Below are 25,342 nucleotides of genomic sequence, written 5' to 3'. Positions count from 1 at the left end.
TTACGGTAAGAAGGCATCTTTGTACTGATATACTGTTTTTTATGGGGTTTTTTTCTTCGCAATGAAGGAAGTCTTTAGTGAACTAAGCCAAATAAATGTTTACAAATCATGATGTAAAATTTCAGTACAAATTCTCGTTTTCGCTACACACGTTTCATATCTTGTATGATACCATACCCGACATAGTACCCTGTATAGCCTGGTTCTCAGGGTTTCTTGCGCTTGCGGGGGCACTAGCTGGGCTAATTAGCAACTATTTTCACAGAACTGCTGGCCACCTATTCTGCAAACACTGAAGTGTGATGTGACTGTTGCTATAGAAACCACACGGTTACCTATATTTCCCTCGAGGCTTTGTTCAAATTGTGTGTCAAGAAGCGGGTTTTCGTTAAACAAATATCGTGAAATAATGAGAGCAGAATTATCCTTCTTTATCAGATTTACTATAAAACCTCCATCGCTTTAAACAACAATCTGTATTCCGAATGGTAAACTTTTCTATGAACACCCATCTCTCTGTAAAGATCCTATTTAGACTGGTGTCCAGCAACCTATGCTTGTCATAAGGGGTTTCTAACGGCATCGGCCGTCAGCCTTTCTGACGTCATTGCCACATGTGTTAGAATTGACGTCAATCAGTTGATTGTCTGGTCCAGACGTGATTATGCACTGCTCCAATATTGACGAATGCATCGTTCAACAACCGGTATTTCACCTTCGCAGCTGTGAGTGAGTGAGGTTTTTTTTTTATTTTTAGGTCCGTCTTAGCAACAGACACCAGATATGGGCTCCACAAATTGTGACCTAATGGGGAATCTTACACGGGTCTTCAGCGTATCCAGCGTGTCTTCAGCGTGTCCAGAGAACGTCTTAACCAGTACCCCGCCACCTTTAGTTGGGAATGAAACACGGTCAGTATAATTTGTGATACAGTTCTAAGTGATGTTTTCCACAATGTACAGAGGGTTGGTTATTGAACGGCTGCTTTGATAAGACAAGAACAGTATATATAATACAAGAACACAATGTATATTACAAGAACAGAATACATAATACAAGAACCGAATATGTAACTATGTTTTGAGTCACATTCATTCTTACAGTGCCATGTAATACTTGTAAATTAAAATCTATATTTAGTTAAATAACCCTCCATTGATCCCACTTGAAATAGACGAATCTGTCGGAAAAACTCTGGTCCTCATCGTTTAGTGGAATATTGCCTTACCGTACACATGTACACGGTATAGACAGTGACAAGCGTGGGATGGTCTAATGGTTAAATCGTCCGCTCGTCACTCCGAAGACCCAGGTTCGATTCCCGACATGGGTACAATGTGTTCAGCCTGTTTCTATAGTACCTAGCCGTGATATTGCTAAAATACTGCCAAAAAGCGGGGTAAAATCGCAGTCACTCACTATTGCATATCGCAGGGTGAAAGAGATTTATTATGTCAAGCAAAAATTTTAATCCACAATAAAAACAGATTTGCAAATGCAGTGCAAACATGACGTTATTTGGTGCACAAAAGCTATCGCTCATCAAAACAAACAGACTCAATAACATTGTCAACATATTCCGTGTTATTCAATTTATTTCACAACCGCTTCCTTGTTATCATGGACAGACACATCACATTATTGACAAATGAGGCGTCTCGATTCTGGTTACCGTGAATGTATCATCTGGAGCAGAGATATTGTTTTGCCTAAGGTCTATCAATACTGACCAAATAAACACATCAGGTAACTGGAATATATATTACCATGACAACCACCAACGCTCTATATCAACCATTAATAGGTTTGTGTCCAGATCTGACAACATCGATGACGTACAGGCCTATCGCGTCAATGTCTTACAAAGGTTGGTAATTTAATGTACCGGACTGGCTGACAGGTAGTGTCCCATCGCTACTATGTGTGAAACCTTGGACATGATGTACAGTGTCCAAATGAGGCTGATTCAGGAACCTGTGTAAGGTAAAAGGGACAATAATATATCGACTCGAATCACGGGGATCGATTGTGGCCTGTACGCTGGCATCAGATTTACAGCAAGTTTAGGTCATTTCGCTGTTCGTGACAAGCTTGTTGCCCGGTAATCTCCACTGGAAAGAATCTGATCAATACTCCTATCGTTACTCACGGCAGCAGTCTGCACCCCACACTAGCAGACGACACACCTGTCACAATGCCGCCATCTTGGATCAGTGAAACAAGTTCGGGGAGATGTTTTTAAGCTTGGAGGAAATGTAGCCGATCTTGGAACGGAGGTAAGGTAATATTAGTGGGGTTTCAGAGTTCAGTTTCTGTTTAGGCAGTATCTGTATTCAAACCTCTCAGTTTTAACAGGTCTGTCATTGCACTGTTCTTATATACATGCCAACTGCGCATTTACCAGTTTTTGTTTATTGACGTTTCACATCGATACCAAAGCAATGAACTCTATTTTAAAAACTGTTGACACAGCAATTTTTCACTTTCAGAAGACCTTTTGAGATTGTTATTTTTTTAAAAAAATAAAAGACTTAAATAGCGGGAATTCATGATTATTTTTATTATTTGTGATAAATTGGTGTCCATTTAAATTTGGTAAACAATTTACTCGGTGAGCTCACCTCCCTCTTTTTCGCTGCTCGATATATAGATGACAGTTTAATAGCCTAACCACTCTCATGTTTTTGTCGATTCTAACGAACAATTTCGCCCGTGTTGTCAACAGGATATACTCCTGTAAAACGTGATCAAGGATTTGGATAAGAATAGGACGCCAAAGAACAAACAAGTCATGAACTGTGCAAACAATGAGAGGTTGCTTGTCATTCATAGGAGAAGATGGTGTCTTTCACCAACAGCAGAGGTAGTTTATTCGAAGGTAAAAGTCTAACTTATTTTTCACAAGTCTCACACTCGGACGTCAAATGTTTGCTGAAATCAGTCACGCGGATGACATGCTTAATCCGGATTAAGAGGGACTTGCTTGGAAAAAGGAGTAATTACAACACAAACAGCGGATTAAGCACAAAAGAAACAGGGCTAGGTCTTGCCTCAAAATAATTAGTCTGATTCAGACAGAAATACAGACAGACGGTTTTTGACGTAAGACATAAAGTCCAATGATTAAACTTTGTGTTGTTTTCAGAACAATTATGAGCTGGTGAGGTTAGACATCAACACAATTCTCTGTTTCTCACCTGGGATGTTCATCCCATCAATATACTTGCCTAGTAACCTCTGTATTTTAGTATATTTGTTGGAAATTAGCTGCTAAAAATATATACTGAGACATGGTTTTAATAGTTGCTTGTCACAACGTCATCTTAAATGGAAAATAATGAACACTTAATGATAAAACGGAAGTATTGTATCAGTGCTGCTTGATACATCGCGGGCGGTGGGGTAGTCTAGCGGGTAAAGCGTCACACCGAAGACTCGGGTTCGATTCCATACAATGTGTGAAGCCCATTTCTGGTGTCCCAAGCCGTGATATTGCCGGGATTGTGCTTAAAGCGACTTAGAGGCTCACTCACTCACTCACTCACTCCTGACACGTCCTGGTCACTTGAATCACAAACATGCTTTCTTTTCATGCAGGGTACTAGATGTACATAGAAAATGACATCAGGTGACACGGCTATAACATGCTTGCATTTTCTCACGCAATATCATTTTAGACAAAAGAAGTGTCAAGTCTATGAGAGAGCTGATAACACACAATGGATTATGAACCCATCATGTCGGTGTTTGTCATCGAATTGTTTTCCCATTTGGGAGCGCCCTCAAACACCCGGTGTCATTTTCACTCATTCACTTATGCAATCATATTATTTCCTCAAATAGAGTGGCAGAAAAAGTGGCTAGAAAACGACTTTCGTTCACGCTTCATGGAAATCCTTTTTGAAAATTGGAGTATTTTCTCGAAATTGTATTTAGCTAAAGCCAAAAGGTCAATTCCTGGAGAATCTAAAGCTAATGCCATCAAAGGCCCGCGAACATCCGGGGTAGAATAGGTCTTCAGCAACCCAGACTTGCCGTAACAGGCGACTATGCTTGGCGATTAACGGGATCGGGTGGTCAGGCGCACTGACTCGGTTCACACATGTCATCGGCTCCCAACTGCGCAGACCGATGCTCATGCTGTTGGTAATTGGATTGTATGGTTCAGACTCGATCATTTACAGACCCCCGCCATATAGCTGAAATATTGTTGAGTGCGGCGTAAAACTCAACTCACTCACTCACTAATGTCATCAAATATGACCCCCTCTATTGCATAAGTTGTAGTCTTTGGAATAAAATGATTTCACTGACTTTTTTCATCAGTATATAGATCAGAAATGTATATAGACATTTTGCTAGTCAATACATAAACGTCATACTCATGAATGATTTTAAATCACAAATAAATATTATGGCTACAAAATTAGGAGTTCATTTCAGAATACAGTTTGTATTCTTAATATTGAATGTCTTATCCATACTGAAGTTTTCAAACGTCAGTGTCACTGTTTTGTTCAGTATCGTCACCTCCATGAGCTCCTCTCTCTACTGCACTCTCCAGTTTCATGACTCAGTGACAACCAAAAATATCTGTACAGAGTGTTTCAGACCTTCTATTATCACACTCTCCATGCTGACAGTTGCACCCCACACCTTCTAGGATATGATTAGCAACATGTAACGCAGCTTATAGAACTTTGAAAACCAGTTTTCATTGTCTAGTATGTTCTCAAAATAAAAAGAAAACTGTGAAGTGTGTTCGTCAGTAGTTATTTATAAACAATACCTGGGCATAAAAACTTTCATATTTCTGAACAGACTTTTGAAACAGGTCCAACAGCTTTGCAGTTCTCAAAATATCTGCATCCACGATGACATGAATGACCTCTTCACAAAACATTTTGTAGCCTTGTGGAATAGCTGCTGTGTCAGAGGTGTAAGTGCATGTAATGACAAAATGCCAATGATACGTTTCACAGCAACTTACATTTTGCATTTTAGATTATTGTATTTTAGCATAAACATGCACAAAAAAACTGAACAAAACTAACCACGAAAATTTCGAAAATTTGTTTGACCTTTAAAACTACTTTGTTTCACATAAACGATGGGCAGAAAGTGACAGCGTTTACTTTCTGCCCCACATGCTTAACTTTGCCTTGTTGTATCGATCTTCAACTGCAACACAATTTTTGCCACGTATCTGTATAAGTATACCATCATCATTTTCTTAACAGACCTGCAAAAGTAATGTAAGAAGGCTGACAATGACTTAGAGCCACTGCAGTTATAAGTGAAAACTATAAACAAACGTGTGAAGATATGTATCATTTTCAGTTTTCATTTACAATGGCAAATCTAATATGAAACATGCGTGAAATTGTATGTTTTAATATATATACCATCATCGAAAGTTTCTACTTGCATGCGTTAATCTTCCACTTTCAAATGTCCTATCCAACGATATTTTACTGATTTCCCGCACAATATACATGTACATCGCCAGTAACACTTCTGTTGATGCCGAGCAAGGTAATCTTGTTGTTGATCAGATTTGTTTCTGAGAAATGATTTAAATAATCTGCTTCGCTTGTGGATGGTTCTGGCTAACCTTTTCTTTTCGAATTAGCCCTCGAAACCATGTTTTGTTCGTGGATCGCCAGTAACATGTCTGATGATATCTTCAATGTTTGTACTTCGATAGCTCTTACGCTCACACACGTTGAGTACAGACTGTTGGGATTCGTTGTTCGTTGTCTGCCACCCAGTGTAACATTGTTTAAATGTCTCTTACATCGTGTTTGTGAAATTAATTTGTCACTCGTTTACGACATTTTGCATTAAGCAGACGAAACTCGAAGATGACGATATATTGGCCATGATCGCCACTGTGAACACGTTATTGACGGTATGGAATTTCAAGCATTCATTTGTAAATGATCAAAAAGTACCGTCATGATAGCAGGGATGGAATGAAACCGTACGAGGCCACAACCGCTACCCAGATAAAGCCTTTTATGTTTGGTTTTAAGTGCAAATAACTTAATATACAAAGTTAATATTCAGTGAATTCAATGGGACGATCCAGTCCTGGCACAAACACTGTATTGTAACATACATGTACATAGGTCCATGGCTGGATCTTATACTACCGTGCATGCCATGTTTGACGTCCATCCATGGTACGACCCAGATCATGTAGAATACGTCGAGAAAAAAATGAGGATAATAAGATCTGACAGTCTTTGGTATGTGAAAAAGAAAGCTGTAGAACTATGGGGGTATCACATTCACCGACAGGTGTTTGGTTGTTTCGGGTGGACAACGCTTCCGGAGAAAAGTCCCATCCTCTGACATGCTGATCGTGGGAACTGAGCCTTTGACTAACCTGGTCAGTCAGATAGGTCCAGTATCACAAAAAATAACATATTTATTTTATGCATTTTAATCGGTATCATCTAGTAATAATACACACAATGACCAGTCAGATATGTTCAGCATCATCCTGAACTTATGTATTTCATTTATACATTTTAATAGGTATCATTTAATTGTACTGCACACAATGACCAGTCAGATATGTTCAGCATCATCCTGAACTTATGTATTTCATTTATACATTTTAATAGGTATCATTTAATTGTACTGCACACAATGACCAGTCAGATATGTTCAGCATCATCCTGAACTTATGTATTTCATTTATACATTTTAATAGGTATCATTTAATTGTACTGCACACAATGACCAGTCAGATATGTTCAGCATCATCCTGAACTTATGTATTTCATTTATACATTTTAATAGGTATCATTTAATTGTACTGCACACAATGACCAGTCAGATATGTTCAGCATCATCCTGAACTTATGTATTTCATTTATACATTTTAATAGGTATCATTTAATTGTACTGCACACAATGACCAGTCAGATATGTTCAGCATCATCCTGAACTTATGTATTTCACTTATACATTTTAATAGGTATCATTTAATTGTACTGCACACAATGACCAGTCAGATATGTTCAGCAGTAGCAGGAACTTATTTATTTCATTTATGTATTTTAATCGGTATCATCTAGTAGTAATGCACGCAATGTACCCGTGCCTATGATCTATATCTCAGCCATCTTTTCCCACTAATCATTGTTTCCATGTACATCATATTGTGCCAGAAGCTTTGTCATGATGGCTGACATATAATGCCGTGAGTGCTGCATCACAAATAGCATCCAGAACTAATAACAGTTATATTGCAACTCGGAGTGTATAATTATAGGCTGCATTGTTTGATTTCCATGGAAACACATCTGTCCCTGTTGCCAAGTTGGTAGTGAGCGCGTTGTTGGCATAACTACCCGATCAAAGTGGTACGGTGTTTCTGCGTGTCACTCTAACTCTGGTTGTTGTCAGTGTCTGGTAACGAGTTCCTTCCAATATGGAAAGTCTGTGCAAAATGTATACCCTAACTGGGTTGTCCAACGATTTCTTTCAGTGTAAAGGGCAAACTACAGCTGTAAAAGACATGTGAATAGTCCAATAGATCACTAGGGTGTTTGAGCTTGATACGGTGTAGAGCCCAACTGGACACGGATCTTAAACGCTTACGTTTCAACGAAACCATACTTTATATATTGCCCTCAAACGACACGCTCACTGATTTCACTTTTGAAAAACAATCTTCAGCTTTTACTCAGTTAACTAAATATTCCTCTAACATAACCCCATCACAAACACACACACAAACGCGCGCGCGCGCGCACGCACACACACACACACACACACACACACCACCACCACCACCGCCGCCGCCGCCGCCCTGAACTCTTTTTACCAAATGATCTTCAAACGCAAGGCTCGCGAGTGTTCTCAGATAACCCCTCTTGAAATCTCTTACAACACTAATGTTATGCACAATCAAGAGTTCCAGTAAATCAAAGAGTGCCAAACTAATCTATCCTAATATTTTCGGCAAACTCGCCTTGTATTCACTGAACCAGACAAAATCTTTCATTATCAAAGTCAACCACACCTCCACATCATCCGTGATCCTTCGTCGCCATTAACAATCGGTCCCAACTCAAATGCTCAGCCGTCACTTCTTTAAAGCCTGTGCTTGACAAGATCTACCTACATTCCCATGTATCGTAAATATCAATCGATTCCCAAACACATGTTCGCCGAGATTGAAACTAGAGACGAAGGGTAATTACGGGTCTCTAAAAGACGCATGTAATATTAAAGTATTGATTATCACGTTGCCTGCTTTCTTCAGAGAAAAGCGGTGGCATTCTATTTTGAATGTATCTGTAGGTTCATTTTCATTTTTGTTTTGTGTTTTAATTGTTTAGGCTGGTATCAGAAATATTGAACCCCCTATGCTACACAATACGGACCACCCAATCCTGTGACTGATGTCATAAGCAGCGAGGCACGTAACAGGGATTTGTTGATATATCTTAACCCCGTAACGAAAGACGTCACTGGTTTTATAGATTTCTGAAATCGATTTAAGACTCGCGTCGTGATGGTGGATCTTCGTGACATTAGGATTAGTTGTCCCTGCAGGAAACTGATAAGCAAGCCGGATATCATTAGGAGATACAGTTAATGGCACATGAGATGGAGGCACATCTCTGTAAACAGAACAATAACAAGTGTATTAGGAGAAGCGGTGTGGGTCGATCGATCAGACTTACGTGCTGGGGTAACTTATCGTTCCTTTTAAAAGTTTACACTCACTAAAAACACTCACTATATGTTAGTGTATCTATGTGATTGTACGAGTGTGTGTGTGAGAGAGAGAGAGAGAGAGATAGAGAGAGAGAGAGATCGTGCTAGTGAACAGCTGAGGTTTCGTGTTAAGTTGTGGTGACATTTCGTCAATTTTCAATGATGTTTACCAATTATTGAACTCATGACAAGTTAGTCTAAACTTGAGACAGTCAAGGAATGACCAAACTTCCATTTTGTAATAGAAGATACAAGGAAAAGAGCGTTGGCTCAAACAATAATTTGCTCTAGAAAATCAATAGGCAACATTATGATACACACAACCATTGCTCGCTGGATTGATTAACGCCGATTTTCAGTTACATCGTTTTATGATTACACGATGCCATTTAGAAAGTGGTCAAATGCAACATATGTCATATTTGGGATTTCACTTTCTTAGTAAAGTACAAATTCTAGTACTTTTTTTTTTTTTTTTTTCGGTTGAGTCCCATCCGGGATTCGAACCCGCACCCTCAGAGTCAGGCACCTAATCGCCAGCACACAAAGTCAGCCGCCTAGCCCGCTCAGCCACCGCGACTTCCACAAAAATGAAAGTCGGACAACTGGTAGTCTAGACTGCGTACTTTGTGTACCCCTCTGATGAGTGTAAATTGGCACGGCTCCCACGGCCGAAAGCTATGAAAAAAAAAAAAAAAAAAAAAAAAAAGTACTAGAATTTGTACTTTACTAAGAAAGTGAAATCCCAAATATGACATATGTTGCATTTGACCACTTTCTAAATGGCATCGTGTAATCATAGCTTTCGGCCGTGGGAGCCGTGCCAATTTACACTCATCAGAGGGGTACACAAAGTACGCAGTCTAGACTACCAGTTGTCCGACTTTCATTTTTGTGGAAGTCGCGGTGGCTGAGCGGGCTAGGCGGCTGACTTTGTGTGCTGGCGATTAGGTGCCTGACTCTGAGGGTGCGGGTTCGAATCCCGGATGGGACTCAACCGAAAAAAAAAAATAAAAAAAAAAAAAAAAAAAAATAAAAAAAAAAAATTAGAATTTGTACTTTACTAAGAAAGTGAAATCCCAAATATGACATATGTTGCATTTGACCACTTTCTAAATGGCATCGTGTAATCATAGCTTTCGGCCGTGGGAGCCGTGCCAATTTACACTCATCAGAGGGGTACACAAAGTACGCAGTCTAGACTACCAGTTGTCCGACTTTCATTTTTGTGGAAGTCGCGGTGGCTGAGCGGGCTAGGCGGCTGACTTTGTGTGCTGGAGATTAGGTGCCTGACTCTGAGGGTGCGGGTTCGAATCCCGGATGGGACTCAACCGAAAAAAAAAAGTACTAGAATTTGTACTTTACTAAGAAAGTGAAATCCCAAATATGACATATGTTGCATTTGACCACTTTCTAAATGGCATCGTGTAATCATAGCTTTCGGCCGTGGGAGCCGTGCCAATTTACACTCATCAGAGGGGTACACAAAGTACGCAGTCTAGACTACCAGTTGTCCGACTTTCATTTTTGTGGAAGTCGCGGTGGCTGAGCGGGCTAGGCGGCTGACTTTGTGTGCTGGAGATTAGGTGCCTGACTCTGAGGGTGCGGGTTCGAATCCCGGATGGGACTCAACCGAAAAAAAAAAGTACTAGAATTTGTACTTTACTAAGAAAGTGAAATCCCAAATATGACATATGTTGCATTTGACCACTTTCTAAATGGCATCGTGTAATCATAGCTTTCGGCCGTGGGAGCCGTGCCAATTTACACTCATCAGAGGGGTACACAAAGTACGCAGTCTAGACTACCAGTTGTCCGACTTTCATTTTTGTGGAAGTCGCGGTGGCTGAGCGGGCTAGGCGGCTGACTTTGTGTGCTGGCGATTAGGTGCCTGACTCTGAGGGTGCGGGTTCGAATCCCGGATGGGACTCAACCGAAAAAAAAAAAAAAAAAAAAGTACTAGAATTTGTACTTTACTAAGAAAGTGAAATCCCAAATATGACATATGTTACATCGTTTTATGTCAGATTTGGGAGGAAAGTCCAAAGTCATCAACATCTTGAATGTTCTCGCTTTGAAGTCACGATGTTGCAAACTGATTTGCTGTTTTGTAAAAGAAATGTAACGGTTTGACTCTAAATAACCAGGTGAATTTGTGCATGTACGGCATGGTTAAAACATTTCTGTCATATCTATTAGGTTAAAAACTCCAATCAAGGTGGGTTCATAAGCAACATCCATCCAGAAGATGGCGACACAAGTTGCTCTCAAGGTCTTTCCCAAACTGTGAACATCTCAGACCTGCACCAGTTCTTGGTCTTGGTCAACGGAAAACATGAACGCCATGGAATATCAAGGATGCAGATTCAGTCAGATGTAAAGACATGAATGGGAGACTTTGTCATTCACACACTTTCCAGGTGCAAGTTAGTGCCATGTATATGTGTAGCTGTGAGTGGAGATCAGAGCATGATGAAGCACACTATGGTGACCCTGCTTAATGGAGACCTACTTTCTCATCGCCACTAGCGAGGAAACCAATTAACTATGTGCGTAATGGCGTCCTGCGAATATTCTGCTTTTGAAGCGTAAAATATGTTTTAGTGAATGTTCTCACTGCTTCGATTATTTTGTCGATGCATGGTATTTCCTCATTATTTCAATTACTTTAGATTCATTTCTCGTTGCTTCGAGTACTCTCACATTGCTTCAAGTCTCCTTGCGAACACTCTACATATGCTATTTGTGAAGGAAACCTGAAGAAAATAAATAGAAAAGAACGAGAAAATATACGAAGCATCTCGAAATGCTCGAAGCAACGAGAATATACTCGAAGCAGTGAGAATATACTCGAAGCAACGAGAAAATACTCTAATATTCCGACCACCTTGTGGCTTTGGCACATTTGGCTTTGGCAGACTTTAGCCAGATGTGTTGCTTGAGACCTGTGCTCCATACATGGGCAGGTACACTCTCCAGTTTGGCTTGTTTTTGTACTGGTCAGTGGGTCACTGGGATACATGGATACATCAACGTCTGGTGGCTAGCCTGGCCTGGCTGATGTACGTTTAGTTCAGAAGTGTACACCTCCCCCATCTGGTGTTTTTACTATTCTTTACAGCTTACAATACACACGCGCAGGGAATAGGTTTAGGTACAAACGGTCTCATGAGGCTTCACTAATAGTCAGGCTGACTAAGCTCAGCATATCTCTTGCCCCGGTTTTACATGCAGTCGAGACACCAGCATCTCTCAGGAAGTCGATCTGAATATGAAGACTCCCCAACACGACAGCCCTCTGCATTACTTTCAGAGTCAAGGTAGTGTTTTTGCAGTATACCCACGTACTCTCCCAACGGCAGCCTACAAGCTGGGAGGTACCAAACCAAAGGCACTAAACCAAAAGAGAGTCTCGGAAATTCATTCACGAGCAGAACATTTTTTGTAAGCGAGGTGCCAATATTTACCATTTATTTTATTAATCTTGCCCACTGCACTTTGTCTCAAAAGAAACGGAATTCGATGATGTCAGTAGAATTCAATATTTCCTAAAAGGACAGGTCATGGATTTTTTCACACTCTTCCTTCATTAATTTGACAACCTAGTATCATCATCACTGAGAGTATATATACACTATGTTCTTCTTTTACGGGATCTTCATAAACCTCTGACGTAATGTTGTATTTCTTTGTATTTTCAGATTCAACAGACTCGTGAAGAATGATCGTCTCCAGACTAAATGGCTGACGTCACCGATAAGACTGATGAAGTCACAGGAAGCATGAAAGACATTTCCAGTCGGGCAACTAATGACGTTCCGGAGTTTGACCCTGCCATCAGTGAATTGGCACGGGACCGTGATGTCGGTCAAATTGGCGTCGAGACGTTCACGTTGATTGTTATCTGGATCTTGGCCGTAACGGGAAACGCATTCGTTTGCATCGTTATCAACAGAAGTCGTAGAATTCAATCAACAACTAATTATTTTGTCATTTCCCTGGCCTGTTCCGATTTGGCTTTGGCGTTGCTATGTATTCCATTCATTGCCTCGCGCGTTATCACGAGCCGATGGTTGCTTGGAGACGCGATATGCAAATTTGTTCGGTTTGTACAATTCCTTGTGCCTTGCGTTAACGTGTACACACTCATCTCAATAGCTATAGATCGGTTTTACACTATCATATATCCTCTCAGTTTTAAAGTGACTAAATGCACTGCCAAACGAATGATAGTGATAAGTTGGGTGTCTGCCGCATTCTTCAGCGGATTCTGCTTCTATTTCTTCGACGTCGTTTCAGACGTTGACGGTGCCGGTCGTAACGTGTGTCCAACATACGTCTCGACTGGATCTTGGCCTGGAATTGTATATATTCTGTTCGTATTTTCATGCGAAGTCATCGTACCATCCATAATCTTATTAACATGCTACATCCGGGTGTTCAAACATATTTGGAGGATTCACCTTGGATCAAGGTTACTACAAAGGACAATGAACCCAGTTCCAAGGACAAAGGTCAAGGTCGTGAAGATGCTGATAATCGTGACTTTGCTTACCGTGTTGTTTTATGTGCCTTTCTACGTTTGTCAATTGTGGTACTGTGTGGCTAAACCGTCCCGCGCGGATCCAACGTTGTATATTGCTGTGGCATGGACGATGTTTGGGAATAGCGTGACGAAGCCGCTCGTCTATCTATGCTACAATTCCAACTTTCGGCGGGGATGCAAGGAGGTTTTGTGCATGTCTACAATGCGTTGTTACCGTAGCAACACTTACGCTATCACGAACGCATCCACGTTTGGGAAAAGAAACCACATTGGGATCATGGAAACCAGTGTCACCGATCATGGACTTCAGGATTCTCCATCCAAGTCATTCAATCGATCACACATGTTGGAAAAAAGTGCCTGGCCTCTTCCTTCCGTTACGTCATCCACCTATATTTAGATCAGCTCGTTTTGTGTACTAAGTATATACAGTGTATGACATAAGCCCCAAACTCAACCAAACATCAGGGGCTTCTTTCGCGAAGCAAACTTTACTAAGGTTAACCTCCCATTCTTTAACACTGAACCAAGGTTACGTCAGTGACTTGCTATCACCTTAGTGCTTTGTTAAAGGTGGTCCAGGACTAATAACCTCAAAATGTTACCAGGGCAAAAATGGACTTAACCAGACCCAAGAATCCAAGGAAAATAACCATGATCTTTCATCGATAAATTTTCTTTTTAATTCTTTGAACCACAACATTTCATCAGGTGAACTGACAATTGATGCTATGACGTCGACTCTATGATGTCATAACTGTGCCATGACAACGTCACAAATCATGCGACATCACGAACTTGACCTGTCACTTACACAATAATGATGAATTTATGCTACAGTTGAAAGTTAATACACAGTGATGATGAATTTATACCAGATTTGAAACTTGAAATGACCCCGAAAAATTGTGTTTCAAAGAATCAAAAAGACGATTTATCCATGAAAGATCTTGGTCATATATACTTCTAAACTTCTAAACTTCTAAACGCCTCTAAAAGACATCAAGAAAAATATAAGAAAATGAAAATCTGAAAATAAGTCAATGTCTAGTTAGTCAGTGCTTTGTCAATTGAGCATGCGATTCAATGTTCAAACACTAATTTTCAAGTCTAAATGTATGTTGAATTTACTCACATGTATGGAACATGTCATTTAATGTATTTTTACCAAACCTTGGGTCTGACTAGTAAATTTAGACCATCCGTCAGAAATCTGGCCCGTCTTGGGCGGTCGGACTGGCCTTATTTCATATACTGGTATATGTAGGTGTATTTGATACCATAGTGCCTGAAGTATTTTTGTCCATAAAAATGCAATTGTATATGAGATCAATTTTCATTGCTGCACAAATTTTAGACCCCATTTCGTTAGTGATACTTGCAGAAGAAATAGTGGCCTTAAATCATGATTCGACTAAGCGCACGTGAGCATGACTCCCCATATGTAGCGCTATTTTGTCTAATTTGATTTAATTTGATTCTAGAGACGCATAAAACAGTTAATTTTGAAAGACTCAATTGTTCATAAATATATACGAAGATCAGATGCTGCTGAAAAGCACTTAATTTATGGCATGCAGACACATGCCTTTATCTTGCCATTGCCCATTTGTATGTACTTTATATTTAAACTCAGTTGCTGCTTGTGTTTCCTAGGTTAATTTGATGTGTAATGATGCAAAATAATTTAATTCCGATTGCAATAATCTAGCACATTTGCTGGCAGTTATTACAAAACCAGGGGATAACAGAGTCAGCAAGAAACATTGTGAAGAAGTCATTAGTCACCTAGAATTAGTTACTGATTAGTTTCTCATCAAAGACTGAATAATGTTTCGATGACTCCTGTTCAAGTTGTTTCCAAATTAAATGACTGTTTTGACATAGACGTAATGTGAAGTCATTCGCATGCAGTGTGCGAAATAGTCGCTGGGCCGCTAGTACGTGGTTAGGAAAAGTCCAGACAGGACAGTAATTTTCTCCACAATCTCTGGCCCAACTAGTTTGTGACTTTTCACGGGGTCATTTTATAATTACATCACTCTCTCCGACTTGTTACTTTATAATACACCTTTAAACCACGTAAGATTATGGCCTGATAAAAATGTCCTAGCTTAATGTAGTTTAATGTAGCTTATTGATGAAACCCGTGTCTACATTCACATTTTTGACTAGTGAAGTATTTCGTGGGCTACTAAAACCTTCAGGTATAGCCAACCCGCCTGGCTAGCAAACTTTGGAAACTATTTCGCACACTGTTCAAATGTTTAACATGCATGCATGGTTGAAATATGTACTTATATACTGACAATATGGCTCACAGCCGTCTTCTTGACTAGGAAACGTAAATTCTGACAATATTGAGTAGTTTAACACCGAGGTACTAATTCCTTTCGTTTTCAGTTGCTTTTAAAGAAGTTATCAAAACATTTCAGATTATATTAAACTACATATACAAAGCATATGCAGTTTGTCTGAAATTCGCCCTTGTATATTCGAACCTGATGAGCATAGGCACCATCTTTATTTTATGCTTCCGGAACTTCCATGTTACGTTTGGAAACATGTACATATTATTTCAATAAATTACCAACTTGCCACCTAATCCTCTTACAAAGGAATGCTGCATGTTAGTCTCGATGGCCACAACTAATGGACTCTGACCATAGTGTGTAGTGGAGAGCGGAAGGTGAGTGGTTCGAAGCCAAGCAGTTCCATACAAGACAATACCCTGGCATTCAGAGACTGAAATTGGACGGCTTAAAGACATCTGCGTCTTACTGGGACATGCACGTCACATACAGATCATGTATGTGAACTTACTGGGATGACTCTATGACCACGATATTACCTATTGTCATGAAACAATAACAAAACACTGATGAAAATTTATGTTCGATTCTTGGATTCTAGAGAGACCGTACTACAATGTAAAAGAAATCAATCATAAGCCATGTTCGACATATAAACACCAGATAAAGGTGAGTGAGTCTGGTTTTACGCCGCCTTTGGCAATACTCCAGCAGTGTCATCACGAGGAACATCAGAAATGGGCTTCACACATTGCGCCCACGTGGGGAATTAAACCTGGGTCTTCGGTGTGACGAATCTTTCTCCAGCCATGCGTAACTCTTACACTATCAATTCATGTGTCTTTCATTGCTTCCGTTGCGCACCTTCAAATAAACAGACACCGTGAAATGCTTTTCCTTCATTAACAACATATCGTACAACCTGAAAAGCTATTTCCATTTCGGTATTTTTCCACTTGGAGTTGTAATCGAAGCTCAACGCAGGACTAATTTTGGAGGTCATCGGCATTAGAACGTTAACGATAATGCTTCAGAGCGGTCGACGGACTCGTCCAATAAGAGATTCGACGGAAACAAAACACAGCCGTATTTAGAAGCATCTGTAAAATCATCCGGCACTTTCCAGTCGTTTATTGTCACACGCCGAGCTCAAAATATAATTCTGTCAAGTGTATGATTGTGTTTGCTTCATCTGTAGCATTATGACTGCAATGTGTAAATGATGACCAGACGAACCACAGATTGACATCATGCATCGATCGATCGATCGACCTACACAATGGTTCTGCATTAAGCAAGTAAGCGAGCTTAACCAGAGGGTCGAGTTTGTCGCCAATTACGACATACACATGATTGCTGGTCTGCTATCAATTGCTCGACGTGTTACAGATCGCCGAGCAGGAAATGTGCTCTTAAACAGGAATAACACCAACAGCATGTCGGGATCGGATATCGAACACAAACCTCCCACTGTTCACAGTCCATCGCACCAGAAAGCCTGTACGCGTGACGAATAGTGTGAAAGGATGCGCCATTAAAATATTTCACAGGTCTCTCCCTAAATAGTGTACTGTAGTGTAGTCTTCAACGCGTATTGGGCGAGTGAGTCTAGTTTTACGCCCCTCTCAACACTATGCCTGTCTAATGACTAACTCCATGCGCATCGATATACGCCACCGGGATACGGTGACATGTGTCAACCAAGTCAGCGAGTCTCATCACCCGATCCCTTTCGTCGCCTCTTAAGACAAGCATGGGTTAATAAAGATTAAATCTAACCCGGATCTTCACAGGTATCAACATATAATGGGAATACACATACGAGAAGCACGTGCACAAGTGCCGAAAAAGTTATTTATTCATTAACCTGTGCTGTGCTGTCTCCATCGTTGGATGTCCCCCTCCCTGTACTCCCTCATGACAAATAGTTAATTGTGACAATAGTTTAATGATAGATTGTTAAACAACCGTTTTATTTTTAAGACAAAAATCCTGCAAAATCCTGACAGAGTTGATAGTATGTTTTTGTTATGATAAGCGTATGCTAAGGTTATTAGTTTTCGAGTACTGCTATAACACAGCCTGGTTACATCACAACCTGCTAACGATATGTAAGAGAGAATCTGATTGGTCAATAGCTAGGCGTATGACTACAAATGGTGGTGCTACGATCAAGTCGCGAAATTCCAGGTCAGATAAACAGGAACGGAAACAGTAGTATAGGGAATGATAGTCCGAAAACACTTTTCAAAAACCCCTCTAAAAAGCCTCATTTACTAAATGAGGCTTTGGTGGGACCCTTAGCTCTTGCTATTATTGCCCCTACTACAAAGCCACGCCATCACGTTTACCGTGACTTGGCAGGCGGTAACACTGTGCCGTACGGTACGATCAATAATTCTTCTCTTACAAACCCCCTACCCGGCCCATCCCTCAAGTAGTATAAGTTAGGTTCGTCGGCTTTCATATCCACTTTATCTATGTTGTAAGTTTTGACTGACCATATAGGATCGGTGGCTCGCTTACGGCTATGTTATGTTTATATCGATGAAACAGTTTAACGTGAACCGCCTACGATCTCTTTGGTGTTCATAATAAAGGCTTGCTGGGCTTTTTGTATTCCCTGTGCTATGTACCTTTTTTTTCTCGTCCTCGCTGATAGCAGACTTACGAGACTTGGATCGAATATCTTGTTTCATTCCGTTATATTTTTTGAGTTCAGAGAGGATTGAACTAAACTCCTCTTCTGAGATCTTACTGTCAGAGAGTGCCGTGGAAATTCGCTCACTCACTGTGTTCAGCTTTGCTTCGGCCAGAACCCTGATCTCGTCGTGTTTCAATGCCTTACGATTAAGTCTGCGTGATACTAACTTAAGCGCCAACCCTACCAACCCTGCCACCCCAGCCGTTATTTCAATACCTAGCACTATAGGTGCAGCCACGATGGTGGTTAACAACCCAACGCCTGCCGCCCCTAGTCCCATGCTGGTTGCCATAAGGGTAGTGTCAGCCCCATCCACGATATTGAAAGCTCTATTATATTTTTTACATAGTGCTTTCCGCGTGTCACAAGTACAAGTATGCCTTAACCGTAGTGGACGTAGCCAGTCGTTACAAGGAAGCCGAACCCTTGACCACGAAAGATTCGGCCAAAGTAGCCAAAGGATTAGAACGCATATACAAACGCAGCCCGCTGACTTGGCCAACAGAGCTGCAAGTTGATCCCGGACGGGAGTTCATGGGTGCCGTTTCACAACTGCTAGCCAAACACGATACAAAGGTCAGACGTGGCACGGCCGGAGCCCATCGCAGCCAAGCTATAGTTGAGAGATTTAATAGGACTTTGGCTGAGCGCTTGTTCGGTCATCAATATGCTAGGGAAATGACAACCACTGGAAAACGATCGACCGAATGGGTAGCGAGGTTACCCGAGGTGGTGTCGGCAATCAACCATGAAGTAACCCGGCTCACTGGTAAGAAACCGGCAGACGCTATCAAACTAAAATCAGTGTTAGCAGAGTCGTCTGCTCCATTGCGTGGAAAGGAGAAACAGATACCAGATAGGGCCTTAGTTAGGTATCTATACCAGCCGGGGGAACACGAGGGCGATAGCCGTAAGCGAGCCACCGATCCTATATGGTCAGTCAAAACTTACAACATAGATAAAGTGGATATGAAAGCCGACGAACCTAACTTGTACTACTTGAGGGGTGGGCCGGGTAGGGGGTTTGTAAGAGAAGAATTATTGATCGTACCGTACGGCACAGTGTTACCGCCTGCCAAGTCACGGTAAACGTGATGGCGTGGCTTTGTAGTAGGGGTAATAATAGCAAGAGCTAATAGTCCCACCAAAGCCTCATTTAGTAAATGAGGCTTTTTAGAGGGGTTTTTGAAAAGTGTTTTCGGACTATCATTCCCTATACTACTGAAACTGAAATCTACAATGCGTTAACTATCTTGCTTGGGCAAGATAATATTCCATGCTTGATGGCATAGTGTTCTGAATCAATATGAATCGTTCCGGCCATTTCCCTCATTTGAGCTCTTCACGTTTGCTGTGATATGATGGCCAGATCTGACATAAAGTTTCTTATCTAGTAATCGGACCTTATTCTAATATTTTCGAGGTATTTTTTAACAGCAGATTATCAAAATGTTGTAGGAACCTATACTACTCGGAAGCACTACCTGGTTAAGCTTCACGAAGCATGTAACTAAATGGACCAACCCAATAAGATGCAGTCTAGATTTTGATTGGTTAATTCATTTCTGGACGTTATCTGTTCACAAATTTACCAATGCTGTCCAGTCACACACCTCCTTTACGCATTTACTTCATAAAACCTGCCATTACTTAGGAGTGTGACTATTCAATGGACTTCTGTGAAACGTATTCTTGATTGATTATTGTTTGATTAAACAGTGTGGATTAAGGTTTGACTGTGTACCATGGTACCTTCAGAGACAAATTAAGAAAGCACATTAAAACTGGCATCAGCCGAAGTCAACACAATTTCTTTTTTCAGAGTTGCGTCCCTTGGCAATGGCAGAAAGACGCCATTGTAGGTTCACCCTGATTATGTTTAATTTATTCTTGGTAGCGGACGTCTAAGACTTACATCGCCTGCTCACCCATTTACCCAAACAAACGCCACCCATCCACTCACTCACTCACTCACGTTTCCGAGGGTATCCTAGTAGACAAAAGCGTTCGCTCATCACACCGAAGACCCAGGGTCGATTATCTACATGGGTACAACGTGTGACGCCCATTTCTGGTGTCGCGATATTGCTGGAATATTCCTAAAAGCGACCTAAAATTAACTCACTCACTCATTCACTCACTCACTCATGTTGCCAGCCACAATTTTCAGTTCAGTGTGAAACCTTCCACGCCACAAGCGTGTGAAACCAGTGTTTGAAACAAATACAAGGAAATGAAGGGTGTTTGTTTGTGTCCGCCCAGTGGATCAAGTTCAGTGACACAGTGACCTTTCAAGTACGTGCATACTTCCCCGTGTGCATATAACAGCTTGTCCTAATTAGCAACAAATGCCTCGCTTGTCATTCTGGGTGGGACTCGAATAAAATATAGGAATCTGTATCTCATTGAGAAAGTGCTACCCCAAATATAATGTGTAACATTTGATACACACGAGTGAGTGAGTGAGTTTTATCTCACTTAGCGATGATCCAGCTATACGGCGGCGTTCACGTTTGGACCAGACAATCGTGTGATCAACAGCATGAGCACTGTACTGCGGAAATGGGATGAGATGACACGTGATGACCAAGTCAGCGAGCCTGATCATTCAGCTGCCTCTTCCGACCAGCATGGGTTTCTGAAGAAAAATTTAACGCTGATCTCCTGGGGTCACAAGGAAGTGAAGCCGGGATTATGACAGAATTAAGTGACATGAACTGCTATCAGTGACGTGAGCGTTGAGCCACAAGGTGTCACAACAGCTCCTAGTAATATTTAGAGGTTGGTATGATGAGGAGGCACACTTTGTATGGATAGACAACTTTTTTACTGCAGTAGATGCGACGATTCCGTGTAGATCACCGTTATGAAGCAAATCACAAGCGCCATGAATTGTACGATTTCACTCTATGTACAGACATAAGAAAAGAACTCATTCCACAGAAAAACGATGGACATTACATATTTAATTACAATGTATTCACTCTTCAATTCTCCAAACTCCAAAATCATCAATAATTTACCTAAATAAATTTTCCCTAGGTTTAAAGAACGAGGAGAACTGTAAACTCTAAACTATTGTTAAATTGCTTTGAATGTTTAACGAATATGTACAATGGGTCGTGTGGCCTTTAATACGAATACACATTAACAAACATTAACATTCCAAAACATTCATAACATATACAATAAGCAGAAATACACACATGATTTAAAGTTCATACAACTGAAGAAGTTAGTGTAGAGTATACTGACAAAATCAAGCTTGTTGTATTTACAGAGATGATCGAAGCCAGAACGACAAAGGGTGGGCTATTCTGTTTTATTCGCGGGAAGGCAACTTTTTAAGTTTCAGTGATTCGCACGAAGGCCAAACACGGTACTTTTTGATGTTTAGTGTTGGTCGAGACTAAATTTGTACTAATTTCTTTCTTTCACAGGTCATGTGTCGTTCATGCTGACACTGATTTCGTGGTGACTTTTTGTCGAATTGTAATTTACAATTGGTTGTTTATCGTTAAATCGTGAATAAGTATCACTTGCATAAAACAACAATGTCATCAGTTTTATATAAATATACCGACACAGGATCCACAATTACCCGATTTCTGATACATGTATAGAACACGTATCTACCTACAGCTCGAGGTGGAAGAGTATTTGGTAGTTGCATGCACAGAATCAGTAAGAGGGAATCAAATGAGGTAGACTATTTGAGATGCACAGCGAAAGACCGTAGTGCCTCATTGACAATCAAGAATGACTGAGAGCTGACGAAACTCACAACCTCTTTGTTCACGGCTTAGTGTGGACATTTTGAATGTTTTTTTCTGTCTCCTAAACAGACACAGAACTAAGATGCCTTTGGTGCGTAGAAAGCGTTCGGTTATTTTGTTCAATCACTTCCGGTCCCCCAAAAGCATAATTTCAAATTTTTTTATGCGACACTTTATTTTGGCACTTGGTTCGTTGAAAAGTTGTGACACCATGTGTCCGCGAAAAATGAGTAAGGCTTTCCTCGTCCTGTAGAGTTGCACCTGAGACAATCTGTATGAAAAAGTTAGTGGTTGTTGCCACCTGCAAGGCAAGGATGAATACATAACGGCCATCCGATGCTGTTTCCCATCTTTCTTTCATCACTTTGTGCATCGGAATGTCAATGAGAACGCCATGCCTAGAATCTGTGGGACAGAGAGAAAAGTAATTTGTGTCTAATGACTGTTCATCCTGAAAACACACACACACCCAAACACACACCCAAACACACACCCAAACACACACCCAAACACACACACACACACACACACACACACACACACACACACACACACACACACACACACACACACACACACTCCATACCCCACACCACCCGGCCAGTCATCAGTGTAATATTGTAATTTTCCTAGCGAAAACTCATAGTAAATATGTAACGAATACAATTCTACGTCATGCATCAGGATCCTTCGTAAATGAGATCGGGACGTGACAGTGTATCCCATATTAATTGGAGACAAGATGTTTCTTAAATACAGGTAAAAAGAGTCCGATGAGATGACGGAGTGACGGATGACATTTATTGTTTGAACTTACCATGACTTGGGAGAACCCGATCGACACACCAGCCACAATATCAATGTAACTCATGAAGCCCGTGCAGCCCTGTTCAATGGAACGAGTTTACATGCTAAAAATGTGTTTTCCGAAGATGAGTGAAATACTTTGCCTTAGACTTTCAAACGTTTACAAAAAAAAACCAATTTGATCCTGAAATGATTGGAAAGAATAATCATCGTGAGATGTTACAAACAGTGATTGGTACATTCTCATACAGAGACCGTCCTCGTGATCAGAAGCAGTGAACCCAAAATGTTCTGTCTCTCAATAACCGAGCCCCACACGCTTATTTAATGGCTAGCCAATTATTAGCGTCACGAAAACCACGAGTGATTAATTTCTTATTGGGCTCAAAAGGCTACCTAAGAATGACAAAAAAAAACCGATTACAACTTTTTCAACTAACCTTCACAGTCTCTCCGGTTTCGGTAATATTGCACAGCTACAAACAAAAATACATCAACACACGTTCATAAGATAATAACGTGAAAATGATAAATTGCACTACTATGGAATTGATTTTTGGTTCTCGTTTGTCTCCATTTCCGTGTATTTGAAGAATTCTGCCTCATCGTGTCTCTGGTCTGTCAGCACAAGACCCATGTTTCATGTTATTGGTAAGAGCCTGAGATCACTTCGGGCTTCCATCCCTCATCAAGTGAGTGAGCTTAGTTTTTCGCCACACACAGGAATATCCCAGCCATATAATGGCGGACTGGAAATAACCGACTCTGGACCAGACAATCCAGTGATCAGCACTATGAGCATCGATCAGCGAAATTGAGAACCGATGACACGTGTAAAAAAAAGTTAACGAGCCTGAAAAATCGATCCAGTTATTCGCATCTTACAAGCATGGGTTCTTGCAGATGAATTAGAATCGGTCTTCAGTCACCCATGCTTGTCGTAAGAGTCGACTAACGGGATCGGGTGGTCAGGCTCGCTGAAGTACTCAGCACATGTCATCATATCCCACTTTATAAGGTAGAAGATCATATTGTTCATTACTTCATTGTCTAGTCCAGATTCGATCATTTCCACAACACAGCCTTACGGCGTCACACAACAAACAAATAGAACCATGTTTGACCACTCAATCCACAAAGTTGCTTTTCACCAGGAGTTCTTTTCTGGAACCCCTCTGCATTCTTCAGGTTCGTTCAACATGTCTTCTTTATTTAGTGCATCAAGAGGGTCGTGAATGTATCTGGTTCGTAAGACTGTTTAGTTTTATATACATTACCGTATATGTGAGAAAACCCATTATTTGTTTATACAGCGAACACATTGATATGGTTGTGATCTAAAACTGTGATTAACTTACACGTTCCCTGTTGAGTGTCATCGTAACTCCAGCTCCAAGTAATCCGATGAAGATGAGGAACAAAGTTACAGAGAACTGAAACATAGACAGGTCACCCCTAGAATGTCTACGCGAAGACAATGTATATCCATTGTGTTACAATTTGTCATATGTTTCTGAGTAAGGTTAGGACAGCATACGATAAACATCTGTTACATCAATCTGGTTAACGGTCAATATGCAAATAGTGAGACGATCCAGTGATCAACGGCATCTATTTGCGCAATTGGGAACCGATGACATGTGTCATCCAAGTCATCGAGCCTGACTACTCGATCCCGTTAGTCGCCTCTTACGACAAGCTGAGTCGCCTTTTATGGCAAGCATGGGTTGCTGAAGGCCTATTCTACCCCGGGACCTTCACGGGTCTAAAATGCAAATAAGAAAGTTCATGTAGGTATCTCTGTTTACAGAAATGGCACAGTGTGGTGGATATCATTGTAAGTGTTGATCTTAATCATGCAATGATAATGTAAAGATGGAACAATGATGTAAATATATGTTTTCTCTAATCTTATTATTTTCACATACTATTATTTCAAAACTAAGTCTTATCTGAACAAGTCCTAGTCTATATTTGGGAGAGCCTTTCTGGAGAAATGTGTGAAATTGGTAAAGAAACAACGAAAGAAAATAACGAACAGAATGATGCATGCGCTACGCCACTGGTGAAAATATACTCACAGAAACAAAAACGGGAACACATGAAAGTACAAGTGTCCCTTTGTTTATTTCCAGAAGTCCCCCCAAAGTGCAAACTAGTATATACTTTGTGGAGGAACCTGGAAAAGAATAAAGGAACACTTGTTCCCGTATGTGTTTCACGTGTTGCCTAATATGTTTCCATGAGTATATATGCACTCTTCGAAACAAGAAACGCAAAATGAAATTTGAAAGTGAAACTTACAATTTTGGACACATATGTAAACTCGAACATTTTTAGGCTGCACATTGTTTCTGGAATGTTTTAGAAGATCATGCTTGACCAAATGCAAGCAAAATGATGTTGAACGGTTTTATCGATCAGGATTGTCACGATGTGCGTGGATGTCATGCACAAT

At 40.7% G+C, this 25,342-nt stretch overlaps 2 protein-coding genes across 3 annotated transcripts in view; one reads left to right on the top strand and one right to left on the bottom strand.

The window, feature by feature from the left end:
* Positions 1-12,479: 12,479 nt before the first annotated feature.
* On the top strand, positions 12,480-13,685 carry LOC137262198 (probable G-protein coupled receptor 19). Its single transcript, XM_067799993.1, has one exon. It carries the CDS (start codon positions 12,480-12,482, stop codon positions 13,683-13,685), a length of 1,206 nt encoding a protein of 401 aa, XP_067656094.1.
* A 7,563-nt stretch (positions 13,686-21,248) lies between these two features.
* The window catches only part of LOC137261852 (tetraspanin-8-like), a 16,789-nt gene continuing 12,695 nt past the window's right edge, over positions 21,249-25,342 (bottom strand). For both annotated transcript variants that reach the window (XM_067799654.1, XM_067799655.1), the window contains exons 3-6: positions 24,243-24,317; positions 23,325-23,360; positions 22,895-22,963; positions 21,249-22,482 (exon numbers count right to left, since the gene is read on the bottom strand). In XM_067799654.1, the coding sequence (XP_067655755.1) occupies positions 22,438-22,482; positions 22,895-22,963; positions 23,325-23,360; positions 24,243-24,317 (225 nt within the window). In that variant the 3' untranslated portion in view covers positions 21,249-22,437. The remainder of the gene's footprint in view (positions 22,483-22,894; positions 22,964-23,324; positions 23,361-24,242; positions 24,318-25,342) is intronic.

This window comes from Haliotis asinina, chromosome 14 (assembly GCF_037392515.1).
Source record: "Haliotis asinina isolate JCU_RB_2024 chromosome 14, JCU_Hal_asi_v2, whole genome shotgun sequence".
Lineage (NCBI taxonomy): Eukaryota > Metazoa > Mollusca > Gastropoda > Lepetellida > Haliotidae > Haliotis > Haliotis asinina.
The sequence above is the reverse complement of the archived record's forward strand: the minus strand, read 5'-3'. Positions and strand labels throughout refer to the sequence as shown.